This window comes from Enhydra lutris, unplaced genomic scaffold, assembly GCF_002288905.1.
Source record: "Enhydra lutris kenyoni isolate GAN:26980312 unplaced genomic scaffold, ASM228890v2 scaffoldscaffold9, whole genome shotgun sequence".
Classification (NCBI taxonomy): Eukaryota; Metazoa; Chordata; class Mammalia; order Carnivora; family Mustelidae; genus Enhydra; species Enhydra lutris.
In genome coordinates this window covers 16,316,060-16,340,560 of record NW_019154093.1, presented here as the reverse complement: position 1 = coordinate 16,340,560, position 24,501 = coordinate 16,316,060, and the positions used below count along the sequence as shown (strand labels likewise).

General features: G+C 46.6%; 1 protein-coding gene across 1 annotated transcript in view; it reads right to left on the bottom strand.

Annotated features, from left to right (window-relative positions):
• Positions 1-23,051, bottom strand: part of LOC111142773 (RAD54 like) — a 30,253-nt gene extending 7,202 nt beyond the window's left edge. The window contains exons 1-9 of the mRNA XM_022496068.1: positions 22,730-23,051; positions 22,543-22,629; positions 20,975-21,094; positions 12,578-12,638; positions 11,745-11,880; positions 11,032-11,101; positions 10,642-10,930; positions 10,296-10,420; positions 3,367-3,517 (exon numbers count right to left, since the gene is read on the bottom strand). Of these exons, the coding sequence (XP_022351776.1) occupies positions 3,367-3,517; positions 10,296-10,420; positions 10,642-10,930; positions 11,032-11,101; positions 11,745-11,880; positions 12,578-12,638; positions 20,975-21,094; positions 22,543-22,629; positions 22,730-22,756 (1,066 nt within the window). The 5' untranslated portion in view covers positions 22,757-23,051. The remainder of the gene's footprint in view (positions 1-3,366; positions 3,518-10,295; positions 10,421-10,641; positions 10,931-11,031; positions 11,102-11,744; positions 11,881-12,577; positions 12,639-20,974; positions 21,095-22,542; positions 22,630-22,729) is intronic.
• Positions 23,052-24,501: the final 1,450 nt, after the last annotated feature.

Here is a 24,501-nt window from a genome sequence, read left to right as displayed (position 1 = left end):
CAATCCCAGCTCCCAGGTTTGGCAGTGAAGGAGCTGAAATGAACCTGGCACACTGATTTGAACTGTATTAAAATTTTTTTAATTAAAAAAAAAAAAAAGAGGGGCACCTGGGTAGCTCAGTGGGTTAAAGCCTCTGCCTTCGACTCAGGTCATGATCCCAGGTTCCTGGGATAGAGCCCTGCATCGGGCTTTCTGCTCAGCAGGGAGCCTGCTCCCTCCTCTCTCTCCACCTGCCTCTCTGCCTACTTGTGATCTCTGTCAAATAAATAAATAAAATCTTAAAAAAAAAAAAAAGAATGTAAAAAAGGAATGATTAGCCCACTGCCAATAGAGGCAGACTACTTTGTTTCAGATCACCTTCCTGTCAAGAACAAAGCTAGACAAATTATAGGCAATCTCTGTTTGAATGGATCAGAGAGCTACCAAAGCAAGTGGGGACTTGAAAGGTCACATAGATTAAAACTCAAATATATAACTAATTACATCAAATATAAGTGGACCAAGTAATCCAATTAAAAAGACAATACAATTGTCAGACCGGATTTTTTTTTTAAGGCCCATCTATATGCTGCTTCTAGGAGATGAAGCAGCATGTCTCAGCATAATGAAGTACAGATACATGCCACAGGGCGGACAAAACACTGTACTTAGTAAAAAAGGCAAACATAAAGGTCACATATTGTATGATTCCATTTATATGAAATGTCCAGAATAGGCAAGTCCATAGAGAGAGAACACAGACTGGTGGTTATCAGAGTTTGAAGGTAAGGAGAAATAGGGAGTGACTGCCTAATGGGTATAGGGTTTTCTTTTGGCCAGGAATAAAAAAAAGTCCGACATCTCACAAACGAGGATCTCAAATGGCCAATAAACATATTAAAAGGTGTTCAGCTTTATTCAACATTAGGCAAATGCCACCAAAATGAGTAAAATTTTAGGGGAGCCTGGGCGGCTCAGTCAGTTAAGCTGCTGCCTTCAGCCCAGGTCATGATCTCAGGGTCCTAGGATCAAACCCCATATCGGGCTTCTTGCTCAGTGGGAGCCTGCTTCATCCTCTTCTCCCCACTCGAGCTCTCTCACAAATAAATAAATAAAATCTTTTTTTAAAAAGTGACTAAAATTAAAGATTTCTCTTAAGATAAATATCGGTGATGATACAGAGTAGAGGTCAGCAAACTACAGCATGGGCCAGGCACCTGTTTCTATTTATAAAGGTTTTATTAAAACACAACCATGCCCACTCATTTACATTCAATGGCTGCTTTCATGCTACAGTAGCAGAGCTGAGTACTTATAACAGAGACAGTGTGGCCCAAAAGTCTAAAATACTATCTAGCCCCTTAAGAAAAAATGTGCTGACCTCTGATGGAGCAACACTGGAATTACTAGCACAATCGTTATCTACTAGAGCTGAACACATGCATAACATATCACCCAGCAATTCCACCTGTAGGACAGAGAATGCGTATTTACACAAGAGAAATGCACACCATGCTCAAGTAAAGACATACAAGAATGTTCACAGCATCATTGCTCAAAAGAATAAAAACTGGAAACTCAACTATCCATTAACAGAACAGATAAATAAATTCTGGTATATTCATGAACATGGAATAGCACTGGGGCACATGGGTGGCTCAGCTGGGTTAAGCATCCAGCTCTTGATTGCAGCTCAGGTGGTGATCTCAGGGTTGTGGGATGGAGCCCAGCATTGGGCCCATGCTGGGCGTAGAACCTAAGATCTTCTCTCCCCATCTCCCTCTATCCTTATGCTTCCCTCTTTCTCTACCTCTCTTAAGAAGAAAAAAAAAGGAATAGTATACAAAGAAGAAAACAAACTACTGCCATGAGCAACCACATGGATGAATCTCATAAACATAATGTTGAAAAAAAAAAAAGAAAGAAAGAAACCAGATGTCAAGGAATATATACTGTATTAGGAATATTGTATTAGGAATATACTACTATATAGTAAAAAATAGGCAAAAACCACTCTCGAGGGGCGCCTGAGTGGCTCAGTGGGTTAAAGCCTCTGCTTTCAGCTCAGGTCATGATCCCAGAGTCCTGGGATCTAGCCCCACATCGGGCTCTCTGCTCAGCCGGGAGCCTCCTTCCCCCCCCGCCGCCTGTCTCTCTGCCTACTTGTGATCGCTGTCAAATAAATAAATAAAAAATCTTAAAAACAACAACAACAAAACAATCTCGAGTTTCAGAAGAGTGTTTACTTCTGGGGGAAAAGGAGAGAACAGTGATGAGAAGGAGGTGCTGCAGGGTGCCTGGATGGCTCAGTTGTTAAGCACCTGCCTTTGGCTCAGGTCATGATCCCAGGGTCCTGAGATCAAGCCCTGCATCAGGCTCCCTGCTCGGCAGGAAGCCTGCCTCTCCCTCTCCCACTCCCCCTGCTTGTGTTCCCTCTCTCACTGTGTCTCTGTCAAATAAATAAATAAAATATTTAAAAAAGGGGGGGGGCGCATGCTGCTAGGGGCGCTTGGGTGGCTGTTTGTTGAGCATCTGACTCCTGTATTTGGCTTGGGTCACAATATCAGGGTTGTAGGATCAAGCTCCACACTGGGCTTGCACTCGTCTGCTTCTCTCTCCCTCTCCCTCTGCCCCTCCCCACTCTAATAAAATTAAAAACAAAACAAAACAAAACAAAAAGAAGGGGTGCCACAGATATGGTGGCAGTAATTGATCTGATAGTGGTTACACAAATGTGTTCGCTTTATGAAAATCTTGCTGCTTAGCTGGTTCTTGACTAAAGTTATCTTCCTGAGCACTGACAAGTTGGGGTAGCACTAGCAAACCCTCCCACAGATACTTATGTGCTAGAACTACCCACCTGTGGTTGCCAGAGGCTGAGGGGAATGGGACAGGGGGAGTAATTGTTTAATGGGCAGAGGTTCAGATCTGCAAGATAAAAAAGTTCTGGAGATGGACAGTGGTGATGGTTGCACAACAATGTAAGCACATTTAATGACACTGAATTGCACATTAACAAGTAGTTTAGAAACAAAAACTGCCCACGACAGTCTGCTCTGAGGCCAAAGCTCTTGCGAGGCAGCTAGGATGTGATGAGCAAAATGCCTAGAGGTAGTATTTCCATGCCCAGCTCATAGTGACACATCATGCATAGCCCTACCACCTCTGTGGTAGGAAAACTGGCCGGTGTGGGCCCTGCTGAGTTGTTCAGTAGAAACAAGGTCTCCAATGGCTAAGCTACTCCCTGACAAAAGGAGTCTTCCTCCAAGAGTGCCTAGTGACCTACATATAAGTAGCATTCTCCCCTTTCTCTCTTCAGCTAGAGTTACACTCCCAAGGCCAAAGCAAGGCTCCTCTCCAATGTAGCAGAAAAGGCTGGTTTCTTACCCAGAATGCCTGAATTAACAAAATGTACCAAGCTGAAATACTCAAGGAGATCATTCTGGATGGGAGTCCCGGAGATAAGCACCCGCCGGCTGGTGTTCAAGCTGTCCAATGCCTGGTATGTCTGATTCTCAGAGTTCTTAAGTCTGTGACCCTGCAAGGAAATTAATTCTCACTTAGGCCTGGGCATGATGTGGCATCCCTAATGATAGCAAAGTTTTGTGTAGACAGGAAAAGAGGAATCATAAACATTACAGATCCTGGGGCCTTGGGAACCAAGCAGGGCACAGCAAGAGGGAGAACTGACCTGCTTATTAGGGAAAACAGATCTTCAGTTTCCAGACCATCAGTGCTATATTCATAAAGCAAGGATTCCCTGGATTCCATTACCTCCCCTCCTTTTCCCTGCCCCAACCTTCAGAGCCTTAGCAGTCTGCTTACCCTCTTCAGAGACATTCAACCTTGTTCTAGACCCATGTTTTCAGGGAATCCTCCCTCCCCATCAGCCCAACCAGCCCAGAACCTACTGAGCCAGATGCCTTCTGGATTGGTGTAGAGGCCATGTCTAGGCTGTCAGAGCTAAAGGGACTTAGCCCAGCCTCATCCTTCCCTCACCCTGCAGAATCCACAGCTCATACACCTGAAGAGCCTCTCTTTGCTTCCTTTTGCATCTGTTCCCCAATCCCTATTCTCCCTGTCACTCACCACTCCATACACACCATTTTTTAAAGGCTTTTTCGAGAAAGTTGTAAAGGACCCTATGGTCCTCCCACTTTCCCCAAGAACCACACAGGCAAGATCAGGCCTGTGCCTCTTCTACCTGAAGTCCCCATTTTGGTCCATACTGGGCAAGGCATTCAAAATGCAAACACCCGTGAAAGAATGAACAAACAAGTCAGCATGCTCCCCCTCTGGACAGCCTTGTGCTGTGCTATGCAATCAGACACAGAACCTCCACTGACCCTCCTGCCTCCAGAAACAAGTCCAAGCTCATTAGTTTAGCACTTCTCAATAAGGCCCCAGGTAACTTCTCTGACAAGTCTCCACAGCTTGTCTTAGTCCAAGAAGTTATAACTCCTTCCCACTCCTAATGCTGGATTTCCTTAGGCCTCTCTGCCCATGTCATCCCTCTGCCCATAATTCTTTCCCACAGGCAAATTCCTCAGATGTCACCTCCTATGCAAAGCCTTCCTCAAGGACCACAGGCTGTCAGTCTCTCCCACTTCCACACTCCTGTGGCACCCTGTAACATAATAGCGGTTTACTGAATCTTTTCAAAGTGCCAGGCACTGTATTAATAAGAAGCACTTCCCTATAGTCTCTTCTATAATCCAGAGAGCAATCAACTAAGTGGGAGTTTTAGAGAAAATGAAGTTCGAGGAGGTGAACAGTTATCCTAAATCACACTAGTAGAAAGTAGCAGAACTAGAATTTTTTTTTTTAAGATTTTATTTTTCTATTTGACAGAGATAGAAAGAGAGAGAGAGAGCACAAGTAGGCAGAGCGGCAGGCAGAGGGAGAGGGAGAAGCAGGCTCTCCACTAAGCAGGGAGCCTGATATGGGGCTCCATCCCAGGACCCTGGGATCATGACCCAAGCTGAAGGCAGCCGCCTAACTGACTGAGCCACCAAGGTGCCCCCCAGAACTAGGATTTGAACTCAGGTCTATGTGCTTCCAAAGTCTGGGCACTGTACTATACCCTGCAGTTCATGTACCGCTATATGTACTAGAATACTAATCACACTCTACTATACTTAATCTCCTCAGCTAGACAGGAACTTCTTAAGGCAGAGACCATGTCAGACTTGCCTTTATATAACTTGGTGCAGAAGACAGAGCCCCACACAAAGAATTGCTCAGTAAATGTTGGTTGAATGAAATGAACGAATAACCACCATTGCCATTAAAGAATTAGACCTAGATGGGCACCTGGGTGGCTCAGTGGGTTAAGCCGCTGCCTTCGGCTCAGGTCATGATCCCAGGGTCCTGGGATCGAGTCCCACATCAGGCTCTCTGCTCAGCAGGGAGCCTGCTTCCCTTCCTCTCTCTCTGCCTGCCTCTCTGCCTACTTGTGATCTGTCTGTCAAATAAATAAATAAAATCTTTTAAAAAAAAAAAAAAAAAAAGAATTAGACCTAGAATTTTCAACTTTAAAAATGCCTGGATGTTGTATACCTAAAACTAATACCAAGTTATACGTCAATTACATCTTAATTTAAAAATAATTTTTAAGACATCCAAAACAAATAAAGAGATAAAAAAATGACTAGAGGCTCCAAGGTCCAGCCCTGAAACAGAGAAGGCTGTGACTCTGGAGCCCACGAGGGAAATGAAACTTTTGAGGAAATTACCTAAAAGACCCTGCGGAAATAGGTGTCAACAATTGGGTCCCTCTCAACTGAAGCTCCCTGAGGACAGGCATCATGGGACCCCCAGGACCTGACACATAACAGGCACTTAATAAATAATCTAATAAATGAGCTGAGTTAACACAATATCCCTGTGGGTCTCTGTGGAAGGGAAAGTCAATCCCAGCTCCCTGTAGGAATACCCGGTCTCCAGAACCACCTCCTCCCACCATCATCCAGAGACTTAAAACCCAAACTCTCTGGGGTGTCTGGCTGGTTCAGTCAGAAGAGTATGTTACTCTTGATCTCAGGGTCATGAGTTTGAGCCCCAGCTGGGTGTAGAGATTGTTTAAAAATAAAATCTATTACCTTTCTTTTTTTTTCAAGTAGGCTCCGTACTCAGTGCAGAGCCCAAACTCATGACCCTGAGATCAAGACCTGAGCTGAGATCAAGAGTCAGATACTCAACTGACTGAGCCACCCAGGTGCCCTAAAAATAAAATCTTTTTTTTTTTTGTAATTTTTTTAGGGGCGCCTGGGTGGCTCAGTGGGTTAAAGCCTCTGCCTTCAGCTCGGGTCATGATCCCAGGGTTGTGGGATCGAGCCTCACATCGGGCTCTCTGCTCAGCAGGGAGCCTGCTTCCTCCTCTCTCTTTGCCTGCCTCTCTGCCTACTTGTGATCTGTCAAATAAATAAAATCTTTAAAAAAAAAATTTTTTTTAAGATTTTATTTATTTATTAGACAGAGAGAGAGGGAACACAAGCAAGGGAAGTGGGTGAGGGAGAAGCAGGCTTCCCACCAAGCAGGGAGCCCGACACGGAGTTTGATCCCAAGACATGGGATCATTACCTAAGCCAAAGGCAGATGCTTAATGAATGAGCCACCCAGGCGCCCCAAAAATAAAATCTTTTTTTTTTTTTTTAATTAAAGATTTTACTTATTTAACAGAGAGAGAGAGAGAGAGAGAGGGAATACAAGCAGGGGGAGTGGGAAAAGGAGAATCAGGGAGCAAATCAGGGAGCCCTACGCAGGGCTCAATCCCAGGTCCCTGGGATCATGACCAGCACCAAAGGCAGATGCCCAATGACTGAGCCACCCAGGCACCCCCAAAATAAAATATTTTAAAAAAATAAAAATAAGCGGCACCTGGGTGGCTCAGTTGTTACATGTCTGCCTTCAACTCAGGTCATGATCCCAGGATCCTGGGATCGAGCCCCACGTCGGGCTCCTTGCTCAGCGGGAAGCCTGCTTCTCTCTCTCCCACTCCCCCCTGCTTGTATTCCCTCTCTCGCTGTGTCTCTATCAAATAAATAAATAAAATATTTTAAAAAAATAAAATAAAATAGGGGTGCCTGGGTGGCTCAATGGGTTAGGCCTCTGCCTTCGGCTCAGGTCATGATCTCAGGGTCCTGGGATCGAGTCCAGAGTTGGGCTCTCTGCTTAGCAGGGAGCCTGCTTCCCCGTCTCTCTCTGCCTGCTGCAATGCCTACTTGTGATCTCTCTCTGTCAAATACATAAATAAAATCTTTAAAACAATAAATAAATAAATAAATAAATAAATAATAAAAATAACAGCCAAACTCTGGCAACTCAGCAAATCAAATGTTTGGCTAGATGAAAGGCTATCAGAGCTCTTATTAATAAACTGCTGCTGAATTTCTGTTCTGGCAGAGTTCTCCACTTATCCTTTTTTTTTTTTTAAAGATTTTATTTATTCACTTGACAGAGATCACAAGTAGGCAGAGAGGCAGGCAGAGAAAGTGGAGGGGAAGCAGGCTCCCCGCTGAGCAGAGAGCCCGATGCGGGGCTCGATCCCAGGACCCCGAGATCATGACCTGAGCTGAAGGCAGAGGCTTTAACCCACTCAGCCACCCAGGCGCCCCTCCACTTATAAAAACAAAAAATGATACCACGATTAAAAGCCACTTTTCTCTCTGAAACATGAGCCCTGAGTAGCATTCTTGTTTTTTATGCATCTTCCCAGCATGTTTCTTCTGACTTGCTGTGTGTTCTAGATCTTATAAAGGAACATATATGGGTCTGGATAAGGCACACAGGGCCACTCCTCCCATACCTAAGCCACGCTTCCTACACCAAGTTTTGGGTTATATCCAAGACCATAAGGGATAAGAGCCAGGTCTTAAAATCTCAGGCCTGGGGGCACCTGGGTGGCTCAGTGGATTAAGCCGCTGCCTTCGGCTCAGGTCATGATCTCAGGGTCCTGGGATCGAGTCCCGCATCAGGCTCTCTGCTCAGCAGGGAGCCTGCTTCCTCCTCTCTCTCTCTGCCTGCCTCTCCGTCTACTTGTGATCTCTCTCTGTCAAATAAATAAATAAAATCTTTAAAAAAAAAAAAAAATCTCAGGCCTGGATTCAGGTCCCAGCTCACTAGGTCCTGGCAGGGAGCAACTGGGCAAGTCATCACACTTCTCCTAACCTCTAAAACTGAAATCAGATGACAACAATGTCAATCCCTTGCCTAGTCATACGCTTTACAAAATACTTCCGCAGATCTTCTCTCTTGATCTGGATCGTGTCCCTTTCAGGTAGACCTGTGCCATCCACTCACTATAGAAGTAACTGAGTTTCTGAGCAGTCTCACCTGCACAATATGTTTATAAGTGGCAGAGCCAAGGCTGACCCCAAGTCTTCTACTTTGCCCTAACTCACATTACTGTAAGAATCAAAGATTTTGTACACAGAGTTATTATGCAGCACTTCTGTGTGCCACCAAGAAGCATCAGCTAGGGGGCGCCTGGGTGGCTCAGTGGGTTAAACCTCTGCCTTCAGCTCAGGTCATGATCCCAGGGTCCTGGGATCGAGCCCCGCATCGCATCAGGGTCTCTACTCAGCAGGGAGCCTGCTTCCCCCTCTCTCTCTGCCTCCCTCTATGCCCACTTGTGATCTCTGTCAAATACATAAAATCTTAAAAAAAAAAAAAAAGAAGCATCAGCTAGGAGGGAGCACAGTGGGTGCTGGGAGCATGAAAGGCTGGGGCGGCATCTTCTCTTTCCAGGGTCTGAACAGGACAGACTGACAAACTCCTCCTAGAATAGACTGAACTATCTTTCAGGACTGGCTTCCTCATGTCTCTGACAATTGACAAATTGCTGACAAAAAAAAAAGGTAGAGGAGTAAAAAGGAGGGCCAGGATGCCGCAGTGTGGCCCAAGAAGCAGCCTGCCCTTGCCTGCAGCGTTAGCTCAGAAAACAGGACGGAATGAAAAAGGTAAGAAACACTACAGAGCACAAGAAAATCTAGATGGGCCAGGGCCCTGAGCTTTTTGGGTTATCACACATATAACCCACCTCAACCTGCTAAATCCTTTACTCCTACCAGAAGGTACAGCCCATCAGTGTCACAGGTTGGTACCCATGCCTGACAATGATGGACTCTTTATTAAGGACAAAAGCCCAACTGGGAAAGAAATCATAACTAGCAAGGATGGCATCCCAAAAGTAACCCTTTCTTCTCTGCAACCTCCCAAAAGTCCCTCAGATACTGAGCTAATCTGTAGTTCCCATAGCACAGTCAAGCTTGCCAATCAGTTGACAAATGGGACCAAGACTTTCAGCCATCTCTGCACTAAAGCCCCAGGGGTGTGCAAAGTGGCCTTCACTCTTCCCAAGAGGTGCAAACAATGGTAGCAGCCTCAGGGTAGCCAAGCACCCTGAAAACCGGGAAAATTCTTTATACCGGGAAGTTCCCAGCTACCCTCATTCCTTTCTAGATAGTAGCATCTCTACCACCACTCACACATAGTGGTGGAAAAGGCTAACAGTAACCACTACCCCATTTCCCTTTGTCCCAGAGAGTCAACACAGACTACTCTAAGGTGTATGGACTGTCCACGTTGGGCTTTCCTACCTCTGTGTTTCTGTTCACTTGCATCCCCCCACACTACAACAAAAGAAGTCTTATGACAATTACCAGTCTAATGACATACTAGCACTGTGATAAAAGCTTTCCTTTCTTCACCTCATTTACTCCTCACAATAATCCCATGAAACAAGTATGATTAACCCACTTTACTGACTCAGAAACAGAGGATCATGTGGTTAAACAAACTTGTCCAAGATCATTTTACTGGTAAGTAGAAGAGCCAGAATTTGAATAAAAGTCTCTGACTCCAGAACCTATTCTGCTAAAACACTGTACTGTGTCTCCCCAGCCATCCAAATCCCTCTCGTCCTTCAAAGTCTTTCCTTGGTCTAAGAATACTGTCTGGCAAGCAGCCCACAGTACCTGACCCTCCTTGCAGGTCTAAGCACTGCTTAATCCCTATTGGCAGGTTGGTGTCAAAGGCTCTCCCTCTCACTTGCATCCTCTAGGGCAACAAGTTCTGTCCTTAATATTCCCCAGTGACTGGGGCGCCTGGGTGGCTCAGTCAGTTGGGTGTCTTCCCTTCCCCGCCCCCTGACTCATCTCATTAATGCTCTCTTTCTCTCTTAAATGAATATATAAAATCTAAAAAAAAAAAAAAAAAAAAATTCCCCAGTGACTGACACAGCCCTTGGATGGCAGTTCTTAGTGAGGAGATTTCAATACTTTCTTCTACCACCCAGACTGCTGAGAGTTAAGTACCTCGTCACATATGACCAGTCCAACACTCCCTTTCTGGAGGACTCCAACATGAAGGCGGAACGTCTCGTAGGAAATGATGAGAATGGGAGAAGGCACTCGGGCTCCACGCTGGTTCATGAATACTTCTACAGCAGGAAACATGTCAAGGGAAAAAATCTTAGACTATCTTTAAGAAAAAAAGTTTGACAGTTCTTTAATGTAGCCCGGAAAGGACTACTTCCACTATTTTGCATGGGAATTCTCTTCCACCCCCTCATTACCCTCAGCCTGCTGGCCATCAGGGCGCACACACACGAGAAAGGAGCGAGTTGTATGAAGAGCATGGCCAACTGTTAAGGCTCCATACCCAGCTTTTGGTCTATCTCTTCCTTAGAGCCTCCGTCAATGGCCAGAGGTTGGATCCTCCCTCCAAGCCATTTCCCAACTTCATTGTACCAGTTCTTCACTAGGCTGGAGGGTGACACCACCACTGCCTTGTCAATTTCTGGTTTGCACTCTGGACTCTGGCGCAAAAGCGTCCACATCAGTGTGATGCACTGCAGCGTCTTGCCCAGGCCCATCTCGTCAGCCATGATGCAGCCGTGGCTGCCTGGGATGCGCCGACTGGTGACACACTCCCACAGGAACTTCACTCCCTGGGGAATAACAGCACTCAGACCACTTTGGCATTCACACGGCTGCTGCCCTAGGATGGCAGCCTCCAAGCCCATATGTCTTGCCCCCCAGCTCCCTTTACCTCTCTCTGATGAGGCCGCAAGACCTTACTGAGGACAGGATCAACAACCACATGGACAGGGAGTTTTTCCCTGAGGAAACACAGCAAAGAAAACATGGAGCTCAGACAAGTACAAGGGTATGCCTCCAGGAAGTTGTGTCCTGCTGACCCAGAGGCCACAGAGGCAGATGCCTAGGAGGGCCTTTGTGGCCTGATAATCAAACCACAGCACATTTTGCTCCATGAGTTAGAAAGTGAGGAGAGGGTTCCCTATGTCATCAATTCCTTCTGCTTCCCTGAACAAGCTTGGCAGGAAGGGTGAGGAATCTCCATCAACTAGACGTGCCCACAAGCTCTTCCCCACACCCTCTCCTTCTCTACCTACCCACTCTCTGGATGGTGGAGCAGCAGTCATGCCCACACTCTGAAAACATGCCAGTTCCAAAGGAAAAAAATCACACCAAAATGCCCTCTGCCCTTCCAGGTATGTGCACTTAACAGACCTACTCAAGAAATATCAATGTAGGGGCGCCTGGGTGGCTCAGTGGGTTGGGCCTCTGCCTTCGGCTCAGGTCATGGTCTCAGGGTCCTGGGATCGAGCCCCGCATCGGGCTCTCTGCTCAGCACTGAGCCTGCTTCCTCCTCTCTCTGCCTGCCTCTCTGCCTACTTGTGATCTCTCTCTCTCTGTCAAATAAATAAAATCTTAAAAAAAAAAAAATATCAATGTACATACTTGTCAAGCTTCAGCTGGTCATGGGCACTCAGTGGGGGAGGCTCGTACAAAACCAAGGCACCTTCTTCCAAGGGGTCATGGAGGGCCCGGCGGACCCCAGCCCTTTTGACGCCCAATGCCCGAAAGCCCAGAGGACCTAGAAACCAACAATCTGTCATCTAAGTATCTATATCAAAGAGATCAGCATGCCCAGCTCAAAGGCCTATCCTTCACATAACCTTTCCCAAGCTTGCATATGACCTTCTCTCTTCCAGAACCTCTTCAATCCCAGCTGCATACTTCTATCTGACCATTATCCCAGTCTGCCTTAAATCAGGGTTCTTCCCATTTTACCTCTCCCATTTAACTATAAACTTCTGGAGGGCTAGGTCTTGTTCATCTTAAGTCAATCCTAGAAAGGTCTAGAACCCAAAGGGGCCCTTCAAGACACAGAGCTCTTGAGAGTTGGTCTCTTCCCTCCCCTGCCCCAGTTTAAGCACAATGTTATGTCCTACGCAGAGCCCAGGCTTCATGCAGTCTGAGTGAATTCGGTAGCATCTCATTTCTAAGGTTGACTGTCAGAGGCCATCAGCCACCTGGGTTCACCAGGAGCTACCCAAGCACTGCCATATCTCCCACAAGGTGAGGGGCCATTAGTCAAGGCAGGCCTTGCTGAAGCTATCAAACACAGTCTTCATGCAGGCCCCTACAGTGTCACCCCACATACCGCCACCACCAGCCTGGCATCTTCAATTTCAAGGTAAGCATGTATTAACAAAAGCAGAGGTATTAAATTATTCAGACACATTCATACATGACTGATTAAAAAAAAATAGGAAAGTCTCCATTTTTACCTTGATAATTTGGAATGGGGATTTTAAAAGGCTTTGACAAAATGCTTCGAATAAAGGCTTCCTAAAAAGAAAGAGAAGAAACAGGGATTCAGGATGGATTAAAGATGTTATGGGTAATATTTTTTTACAAATGCAGTCTAAAATGCCTATCTAGGGGCACCTGGGTGGCTTAGTGGGTTGAGCGTCTGACTCTTGGCTTCGGTCAGGTCTTGAGTTCCACATCGGGTTCCATGTTCAGTGGAGAATCTGCTCGAGATTCTCTCCCTCTCCCCCCACCACTCGCACACACTTTCTCGCTTTCTAAAATAAATAAATCTTTTTTTTTTCAAGATTTTATTTATTTATTTGACAGAGAGAGACAGCCAGAGAGGGAACACAAGCAGGGAGAGGGAGGGAGAAGCAGGATTCCCAAGCGGGGAGCCCCATGTGGAGCTCAATCCCAGGACCCCAGGACCATGACCTGAGCCGAAGGCAGATGCTTAACAACTGAGCCACCCAGCACCCCTAAAATAAATAAATCTTTAAAAAATATATTTAAAATAACAACATGCCTATTTAACGATAATACACTCAGAGCATTATATTTTGATTACATCTTACTCAGATGCATCTAGAACATAAGGAGAGGTGCTCCATATTAGGTTATTAGGTTTTATACCACAGCTTTCACCTTTGAGGCTTTACATAAGATTCTACAAATACTCCGAGACAGCAGAGTGCCATTAGCAAGTGCCCAGCCTCAGTCGTCAGCCACGAGGCTTAAACCTATTCCTTCACAAAAGGCCACCCCAACAAGGACAATTAACTATTCCCTATGGTACAAAACCTTAAGAAGAAAGCATCACAAACTTACCCAAACCCAGTACTAACAGAGAACTCCAATATTTGGATTCAACCACTCACCTACAGGACTACATCTTCCCAAACATTGCTTCCCTCACATTGCTTCTGTCACATCAGTGCTGCCTACTACATCTAATTTCCCCATCGGCCACCTTGGGAACTAACCAGACCTTCAAAAAGTAGTGGTAGTAGCACTAATAGTAACAGTATTAGTAAATAATATTAACAGCAATAAAAATGGCAACAGGAACGATGACTAACAGTGCACACCAGATGCAGAGCTAAGCGCTCACAAGATGCCTGCACTCAGGCTGCCATTGAATCCTCACCACCAGCACTCTGAGGTCCTGGTATCTCCATTTTCCAGATGGGCATATTGAGACTGAGTGGTTAAGTCACTTTCCCAAGTCACAGGGCCATCATGACAGGTGCAGGACTTCCCTCATTCCAAGACCCCTACTTGTAACCAGTGGGTAGTGCGGCCTCCTAATCCAATCTGTTTGATGATAGCCATATGGATTAGCCCAGAGTTAGCAGCTTCACATCAGAAGGCGTGAGAGAGGGAACAACATGAGAAAGAGGACATTAGCGGGCAAACAAATCACCAAAATAACCAAGTGGGACAAGGGTGACAAGAAGCAAACATACATAGCTCCTAGAGAAGGGTGGCCTTGGTGCCTCCACCTCAGAGCCTATAGGAAGCCTCTGTGCCAACACCTCAGCCTGGAACCAGCACTGGGGGGTGGGGCTGGGCCAGAAGAGCAGCCATCGGGGGTTCAGAGTGCCAGCTCCAGGGCGAACTCTGACAACTCCCAACACTCCCAACAAAGTCCTGGTCTTCAGGTCTATATATCCCTGAGCTCTCTGGGGAATTACAATGGCCGGTGAACAAAACAGGAGCTGAAGCCTGAGAAAATAAGAACAGAAACCCTAAAGGTAGTTTTAATGGGAATACATTAGTGGAAAAAGAAATAATGAAAAATACTCCCCTCGAGCAAAAAGGCAGTTTATGAGGGAAAAAAGCAAACCTGTCTTGCCCTGAAATTTTAACTTTTATTCTGACCCATTTCTATAAAGATTATAAATTTCTAGAAACTCAGTGTACTTTAAATAGGAAAAACATAATGAATATATTTGACAATCCACTGGAAGGTAGGAAAAAAAATGTGGAGAACTGAACTTCAACACACTAAACCACATGATGGGGGGATTTAGAGAAAGGCCCAAATTCTTTGTTTATTTGCATATTTCTTTACAGCTGAATAGAATCTTGTACTATTTTTAATTATCATGATTATTATAATTATGAATAGCAATGATAAGGAAAAACTTGTATATGAACAATGCTAACACAAAGCCATCCTTAAGTCAAGAGAAGAAAAGGATGGGGTGCATGGGTGGCTGCTGGGTGAACATCTGACTCCTGATTTCAGCTCAGGTGGTGATCTCAGGATCTTGGGGTCAAGCCCCCAGCACCATATTGGGCTCCATACTCAGCAGAGAGTCTGCTTCTCTCCCTCTGTCCTCCCCCAGCTCTCACAGGCATGCACTCTCCCTCTCATAAATAAATAAATGAGAGAGAGGGAAAGGAAGGAGATGGATTCTAATTTCCTTTCTAATTTGGCTTCAATTCTAAACCTGAAATATTATTTTCAGGTGTTTTTTGTTTTGTTTTGTTTTGAGTAATCTCTACACCCAACATGGGGCTTGAACCTATAACCCTGAGATCAAGATTCTTATGCTCCACTGAGCCAGCCAGCTGCCCCCCCAAAACTAAAATATTACTTTCAAAATTGTCAATACAAATGCTAGATTTGAGGTTCTGAGTAGCCAAGAATTTATGTTCCAGATTTAAAAAGCAAGACTTTGAACTGCAAGCTTGTGTTACCAGTGTGGGAGAATGTGAGCATCCCTGGCCAAAAACATGAGGACACAGCCTATAAGACATGCAGTGACCAGTCTCTGGGAATCTGGTCTGATAAAACTGGCAGAGGCAGGGGAGGGGGCATGCGCTCGCTTTATTTTGTTACTGCAAATTTATACCATCCCTTCCTTCTGGTAGAAGAAGGTCAGAGCATCCTTCCTCCCCACCAAGGTCAAAGTTTCCCTCTTCCAGAGATTCACTCTATCAGTTCTGCCTGAACTCTCCTACATCTCAACCTTTCCCTCTCCACTAGCTCTCTCTTACCAGCATTTAAAACATACTTAACTATTTTAAAAACAAAAATTCCTTTGGGATGCCTGGGTAGCTCAGTGAGTTAAGTGTCTGACTCTTGATTTCAGTTCAGGTCATGACTCTCAGGGTCCTGGGATCAAGCGCTATATGTGTGTATCGGGGGCTGGGTGGGCTCAGCGGGGAGTCTGCATGAGATTCTCTCTCCCTCTCTACCCCCCACCCCATGCACACTCTCTAAAATAAATTAAAAAAAAAAAATTCCTTTGACCTCTTATCTCCTCCCCTTCAAACTTCTAGAGTGTCTGTCTCCCCTTTCTAATCTTCCACTCCTCTGAAATGACTCTAGCCAAAATCACCAATGGCCTACATGACCTTAATTCCAGTGGACATGTTTCTGTCCTTATCTGGCTAGACAGAGCTGGCCACTCTTTCCTCTCAAATATTCTCTGCCTTCGACTACCATGACGCCACCTTCCAACTATTCCGCCTCTTTAGGACCTCATGCTCAGTCCTCTGAGGAGCTCTTCTTTCTCTGCTTAACTCCCTTAAAGGTAAGTGTTCCTCAGGGCTCAGGGTTGCACCTCAGTTCCTCTAACTACGCTCACTGACACTCCAATACACTTTGGAGGGGTCAAATATCATCTCTATGCTAAGGAGCCCAAATATATTTCCAGCCCCTACTTTCCTCCTAGGCTCCACACCTACCGTATTTGCAACCATCCCCAAGCCCAGTCCTACAGGACGGCAGACTCATCACCCTTAAGGCTAAGTGCTCTCATCTACAGGGCTGCATATATGATTTTGGTGGGCCTGAGGCACTTTTGTCTTTAGGGTCCCGTCTATCTAGAACATTGCCCACTCTCTCCATCTGACTGACTCCCCCTATCCTTGAGGACTCAACCTAATCGGCATGTTCACCAACCTCCAGACTGTTAGACCCCCTTTTGTATACTCGCACTGCACTTACATTTATGACATAACTTACATAGGACATCTTGAATGAATCCTAAATAAAGAGTCGCATAGTATCACACACCTTTTTTTTTTTTAATTTATTTATTTATTTGTGAGAGAGAGAACACAAGCAGGGGGAGAGGCAGAGGGACAGGGAGAAGCAGGCTCCCCGCTGAGCACAGAGCCTGATACGGGGCTCGATCCCAGGACCCTCGGATCGTGACCTGAGCCAAAGGCAGACGCCTAACAACTGAGCCACCCAGGTGCCCTTACACACTTTTTTAAAAAAGATTTATTTGAGTGGCCCTTGAGTGACTCAGTGGGTTAAAGCCTCTGCCTTCGGCTCAGTTCATGATCCCAGGGTCCTGGGATTGAGTCCCACATCAGGCTCTCTGCTCGGCGGGGAGCCTGCTTCCCCTCTCTCTCTCTCCCTGCCTCTCTGCCTACTTGGGATCTCTGTCTGTCAAATAAATAAATAAATAAAATCTTTTTTAAAAAATTATTTGAGAGCTAGAGCATATATGCAGGGGGAGGGGCAGACAGAGAATGAATCTCAAACAGACTCTTCATTGAGCTCAGAGATTGATCTCACCACCCTGAGATCATGACCTGAGCCTAAACCAAGAGTTAGACACTTAACAGACTAGCCACCCAGGTGTCCATTTTTTAAGGCTCAGTAAACAATTAAACAGTGTATTACTTAGGGAATTATGTATATATAGTTCAACTATCAAAAAATGGATGATGAAGATAATTCAGGACAGTGGTTACCTGTCAAGATGGGAAAAGGGATTATAACCTCGGTGATGTTCTAGTGCAGGATGGTGGGTTCACGGGTGTTTATTCTGTGTTTTCTATCTCATACGTTATATACATATTCCTTTGTATTTATCAAGTATTATGTAAAAATGTTTTAAAATGTTTGGTAAGGGGACGCCTGGGTGGCTCAGTTGGTTAAGCAGCTGCCTTCAGCTCGGGTCATGATCCCGGCGTCCTGGGATCGAGTCCCGCATCGGGCTCCTTGCTCGTCAGGGAGCCTGCTTCTCCCTCTGCCTCTGCCTGCCATTCTGTCTGCCTGTGCTCGCTCCCTCTCCCTCTCTCTCTCTGACAAATAAATAAATAAAATCTTTAAAAAAAAAAAAAATGTTTGGTAAGGGCCGCTTGCCTGCCTCAGTGGGTTTAGCATCTGCCTTCAGAATAGGTCATGATCCTGGGGTTCTGGGATCAAGCCACATTGGGCTCCCTGCTCAGCAGGAAGCCTGCTTCTCCTTCTGCCTGCAAACTCCCCCTGCTTATGTGTGCACTCTCTTGCACACTGCTGAATAAACAAATCTTACAAAAAAAAAATTACAGGGGCGCCTGTGTGGCTCAGTGAGTTAAGCTTCTGCCTTCGGCTCAGGTCATGATCTCAGGGTCCTGGGATTGAGCCCTGCATCAGGCTTTCTGCTCAGCGAGGAGCCTGCTTCCCCAACTCTCTGCCTGCCTCTCTGCCTACTTGTGAGCTCTCTCTCTCCCTCTCTGTCAAATCAATAAATAAATAAAAATCTTAAAAAATAGATAAATAGGGGTGCCTGGGTGGCTCAGTGGGTTAAAGCCTCTGCCTTCAGCTCAGGTCATGATCTCAGGGTCCTGGGATGGAGCCCCACATTGGGCTCTCTGCTCAGCAGGGAGCCTGCTTCCTCTTCTCTCTCGGCCTGCCTCTCTACCTGTTTGTGATTTGTCTGTCAAATAAATAAATAAAATATTTTAAAAAAATAGATAAATAAAAATGGAAATAATAATAAAAAAGTACATTTTAGGGGCACCTGGGCGGCTCAGTGGGTTAAAGCCTCTGCCTTCGGCTCAGGTCATGATCTCAGGGTCCTGGGATAGAGCCCTGCATCAGGCTCTCTGCTCAGCAAGGAGCCTGCTTCCCTCTCTCTCTCTCTCTGCCTGACTCTCTGCCTACTTGGGATCTCTGTCTGTCAAATAAACAAATAAAATCTTTTAAAAAAAAGTAAATTTTAAATAAGCAAATAAATAAATAAACAAAATGTTTGCTGAATGCACATATAACTAATGCCCATTACATATTCCTATCACCTTACTGCCATTTTTCCTTCAAAATGTCCCTGTAAAGTAAAAACAAGACTCCTGTGTCTCCCTAACTCTGCCATGGTACTTGACACCAGATGTGTGGCGTTTCCACACACAAGCAATTATTGAGCATCACCTGCGTATCCTACAACTTAATTCTAACATTACCTACCTGAAGATAGCATCAGATGCCACAGGTTAGGGGCTCAGTCCCATGGGACTGCCGCCCCCCACCACTTCAGAGGTCAATCCCAAATCCAGGTTGCTCCCTGTGCTTGGGACCAACAGGCTATAAATTGGAGGGTCCCAATCCCCTCCTGGGATTCAATTAATTTTCTAGAGCAGCTCAACAGAACTCAGGAAAGGTTTACTTACTAGATTACCAATTTATCACAAAGGCTTTATACTAAAGGATATGTAGAGCCAGATGAAGAGATATATAGAGCGAGGTCTAGAAGAGTCCTGAGCACAGGAGAGTCTGTCCCTGTGGAGTTTGGGGTATGCCTCTTCCTCGTGGATGAATTCTTGTTCACCAGCTCAAAAGCTCTCCAAACCCTGACCTTTTGGAGTTTTATGGAGGCTTCAATACATAGGCACAAATGATTAAACACTGGCCCCTGGTAGGTTGGTTCCCCTGGCAACCAGCCACCAAGGTTAGTTGCTTTACAAATGAATCTCATTAACATAAACTCAGGTGTGGTTAAAAGGGGTTTTTAATAAATAGTAAAAGACACCTTTACAGGGCGCCTGGGTGGCTCAGTGGGTTGGGGCCTCTGCCTTCAGCTACGGTCATGATCCCACGGTCCTGGGATCTAGCCCCGCATCGGGCTCTCTGCTCAGCAGGGAGCCTGCTTCCTCCTCTCTCTCTGCCTGCCTCTCTGCCTACTTGTGATCTCTGTCAAGTAAATGAATAAAATCTTTAAAAAAAAAAAAAGACACCTTTACTGCTTTATCACTTAAGGAGTTCCAAAGGTGGGGCACCTGGGTAGCTCAGTCAGTTAAGTGGTCGGTCTTGCGCTCAGGTCATGATCCAGCTTTAAAAAGCAAGAATTTGGGGGCACCTGGGTGGCTCAGTGGGTTAAAGCCTCTGCCTTCGGCTCAGGTCATGGTCTACAGGGTCCTGGGATCGAGCCCCGCATCGGGCTCTCTGCTCAGCAGGGAGCTTGCTTCCCTCTCTCTCTCTGCCTGCTTGTGATCTCTGTCAAATAAATAAATCAAATCTTAAAAAAAAAAAAAAAAAAAAAGCAAGAATTTGAACTGCAAGCTTGCGCAACTAGTGTGGGAGAATGTGAGCATCCCTGGCTAAAAACATGAGGACACAGCCTACAAGACTTGCAATGACCAGCCTCCAGGAATCTGGTCTGATAAAACTGGCAGAGGCAGGGGAGAGAGCATGCTCTCACTTTCTTTAGTTACTGCAAATTCATACCATCCCTTCCTTCTGACAGAAGAGGGAGAGCATCCCTCCTCCCCACCAAGGTCAAAGCTTCCCTCTTCCAGAGATTCCCTATCAGTAAATTCTTAGGAGCGCCTGGGTGGCTCAGTTAAGCATCTGCCTTCAGCTCAGGTCATTCCAGGGTCCTGGGATAGAGCTCTGCATTGCCCTGCATGGGGCTGCCTACTCAGCAGGGAGCCTGCTTCTCGCTACCCCTCCCCCTAGCTCGTTCGCGCACACAGGCTCTCACTCTCAAATAAAATCTTTTAAAAACACACACACCAAAAAAAAGAAAGAAAGAAAGAAAATTCCAAAGGTTTTTGGAGCTCAGTGTCAGAGCTCAATACCACTGTCCTCAGAAAGTTTGGTGGAAAAAGCTTTGGTGAAGCTAAGCAGAGGTGACTACTCTGTAATTTTGGGCAAACTACTTAACCCCTTGGAGACTCAGCTTTCACATCTTAAAAAAATGAGTTGCATGAGATAACGCATAGAACATGCTGTAGGATTACACTGGATTTTACTAGAGGAAACATGTGGAAGCTGTAGGACTTTGATACTTCTTAAAGCCATATGCTAAGTGAGAGACCGAACTGGCATAAGGGTCCTGGTTCCAACACCCTACCGCAGCCTTCCCTTTCCTATACCCTCATGTCCTCAGGAATCTGAGCAACCTGAGATCTGGTGCCCAAATAACTATAAACAACAGAGACTCCAAGCCGGACACACATCCTGAAGGAAAGAGGCCAGGCCCTTAAGGCTGAAGGCAGACCCCAAGCCTCCACCAAAGTCTGACCACTGGCTACTCTGTAGAGCACTGAGGGAGTCTTCAGCAGGAGAAGCCTCCCTAGACAAAACAAGAAAGGTGCCTCCATAGGGCATACACATTCACCAGCAGGGTGCAATTCTGACTTACGTGTTGACTACTATCCAGACAGGGTGGTCGACTGGTTAGTTGAATCAAAGGTTTCCGAAAAGGAGACAGGAAACACTCCTGGCTCTGAGTCCCACTGCTGGATTTCCGTTTCTTGGGAGTCTAGAAGAGTATTGGGGAAAGTGAGTCAAGTCTGGAAGACCAGAGTTCGCCACAATGGCAAATAACATTTAAAATGCTTATTAAGGGGGCGCCTGGGTGGCTCAGTGGGTTAAGCCTCTGCCTTTGGCTCAGGTCATGACCTCAGGGTCCTGGAATTGAGCCCTATGTCAGGCTCTCTGCTCAGCGGGGAGCCTGCTTCCCCCTCTCTCTCCGCCTGCCTCTCTGCCTGCTTGTGATCTCTCTCTCTGTCAAATAAATAAATTAAAAAATCTTAAAAAAAAAATAAATAAAAATAAAATGCTTATTAAATGCCGGGCACTGTGGTAAACTCTTCACATATATTATTGTGCATCATCTTCACAGCAGTCCTATGATAAACGTTTATTATTATACTTATTTAGCAGGTGAGAAAACTGGAAGCTAATGAGGTTAGAGACCTTGTCTGATCTGAAGAGGGGCACTGGATGAGGGGAATAAAGTGAGCCACACCATGGCAGGGAGGTCACTAGCACTGAAACCATTTTCAGGAGCAAAGAGCACCATTTATGACCCAGCTGCACCAAGTGCTGCCCCAAGTTCAAGTCTGAGAGCCTTGTAAGTAGCAAGAGGCAGCCTTTTCCCTCACAGGAAGAGGAACCCCCGACACACCAGCAGCATTGCAACTACAGAGCAAGACCCCACGGAACCACCGGCAAGCTTGTAGCAGCTTGCCAAGGTATTTGAAGTGTCAGTGATCCTACAAGAAACACCTGAAACACCAGCCCCTTCACCTCTCAAATACAGCCCCTGCCCAAAATTGCCTTCCAGACCTTTAGTGAATCCCTTCCTCCAAAGTTCCAGTGCCCAAGCCCTTACTTCTTGAACTGCTCTCTTTTAAGTATATGCTTTACTATCCTATTGGTTTTTGTATACATAGGTCCTACCCACAGTCAGCCCCAGAAGGCCTCAAAAGCAGGGAACAGAGCACAGGATGCAATTAAAGTCAAACATACTGCACTTGAGTATGAACAGGGACTAGAAGGGCATCCCTCCTCTAATTTAGAGCTCAGGGCCCTAAGGCAGGCCCTACATACTCTACTGTTTTGTCATACTGGGCAAAGGACCAAGAGCAAAAGAACAGGCAGCTAGTTGCTATTGGGGAGCCATTTTTTTCCCCAAGGGAGCCAAAAGGCCCAACCCAATCCGCTCTTTTACTTTGGAATATGCTTCTCTACCAGAAAAATTAAGGCTATATTAACCTCTAGTAGGCACCTTGAGGACAAAGTTTTTGTTTTTATCTTGTTCAATACCTGACACATAGTAAGCACTAAGTAAAAGTTTACTGAAAGAGTTTTCTGGAAGTGACCAGGTTCATTCCATATAACCCCAGAAACCAAGTCCAAGACTCCCTTCTGCCCAAACAGTCCTCCACCCTACCTGTCCCATCCCCTGGAGGGCAGGGTACTCACCACTGTCCAAGGCTGCCAGTCTTCATCATCACCAGATCTGCCTTCCGGTTTTCTCTTGGCCAGCTGGCTAGGAGCTAAGCTCTTCCTCTGTAAGGGGAAAATGGAAACAGCACTTCCAGAGACCCCACTGCCTGAACCCATAGGCCGAGACACAAGGCTACCCGGTCTCCCTTAGGCCCATACTTACCATCCTGGGCTCAGGAGCATAAAACATCAAGTATCCATCAGCCAAAGATCAAAGGAACCCAGCAGTTGAGAACGCAGAACGACTGTTGCTGTATTATTGAAAGCATGAGCTAATTAAAGAGGGAGGATGGATGGAGAGAATCCAGCTAGAGGCTGGAGTTTGGGCCCAAACTGTGAGAGTGTTGGTCGCCAGTTAGTCGAGGCCGAAGAGCAGGCCAAAGAGGAAGTAGCCAAGCAAAGGTGAGTAAAGCTCTGGGATGGGGGAGGGGGCGGGGGAGAGGAAGATGGAGTACCAAACTGGGTAGAGTGGAGTCGGGATAATGGTCCCAGGTGGACGTGAAGGCAAGGGGTAGTTGCGGCTGGGGGGTGGGGAAGAAATCACAGGCCAGGGGAGAGGGGTCGGGGTGAAAATCCCAGTCGTGGGGAGGGGAGACGCCCAATCCGAAGGGGTTTTTCCCGGGTCTGGAGCGCGGAAGCCAGGCCCGGACTCGGGGAGGTCGAGCAGGGGTCCAGGTAGGACAAGTAAAACACCCGGGCTTGGGAGAAGAATACCAGGAAGAGCTGGAAAGAACAGCAGAAGTGAATCCCAGCCCTAGCACTCCAGCTTCAGCATTCCTCTTCCCAAAACGCGCGTTAACAACCGCCAGGAGTCTCCGGACCCGCCAGGCCCAGTGAATCGAACCTCCCGCGGTGCTGCCGCCCGCACCGCCCATTGGCTGCGTTCGATGCGTTCGGCGCTCGCGACCCCAGGAAGGGGGCGGGCCTAGTGCTCCAGTCACTGCGGAGCCGGGGCGCCGAAGTAGCGGCTAAACGGACCTGCTAGGAGGTGGGACTTAGGAGGATGGGCGGGGCCAACAGTGACGGAGCGGTTGGGCGAGGTGGGCGGGGCAAGCCGGGCAGACGCGCTGTTGAAGTGATATTTGCATCCGACTGGGCGGTGGAGGAGTTGCGGCCAGTCTGCGGAAGTTTAGGGATTATGAAACACCGCAAGTGTCTGCACTTCCCCTGTGCTGGGGCTGGAACTGTGATGCAGCGTCGGAGTCAGATCTCACCCACCCCGAGGGTGGCAGGAGTCTTTGGCCCCGGCTACCTACCACCAGGACTGTTCTGGCAGTGACAGCGCCCTCGGGGGACGTGATTCTTTGATCCGGGATTTCTTGAAGAAAGCTGCGTTTCTTAGGCAAAATCATGTTGGTGGAAGTGTGATTCTTGGAATGGAGACTTAATGACTCAATCTCTCAACACTTCGCTTTCTTCATATCTGAAATGTACATTCTAGGGACGCCTGGGTGGTGCAGTTAAGCCTCTGACTCCGATGGTGATCTCAGCCTCTGTGCTCAGCATGGAGTTTACTTAAGACTCTCTCCCTCTGTCCCTCACCCCCTCCCTCCTTCTCTCTCTCTCTCTCTCTCTCTCTCTCTTTCTCCCTTTCTAAAATAAATAGGGGCGCCTGGGTGGCTCAGTTGGTTGAGTGTCTACCTTCAGCTCAGGTCTTGATCCCGGGGGTCCTGGGATTGAAGCTCACATCGGGTCCTTGCTGGCGGTGGCGGCCGGGGAGCCTGTTTCTCCCTCTCCCTCGGCCGGCCTGCCTGCCTGCTGTTCCCTTTATTTGTGCTCTCTTTCTCTCTCTCACTATCTCTCTTTCTGTGTCAAATAAATAAGCAAAATCTTTAAAAAGTAAAAATAAAATATAAATAAAGTACTCAGGACAGCGCCAGGCACAACCTAGGTGCTTACTAAGAGTAAGTGTCAGGGGCGCCTGGGTGGCTCAGT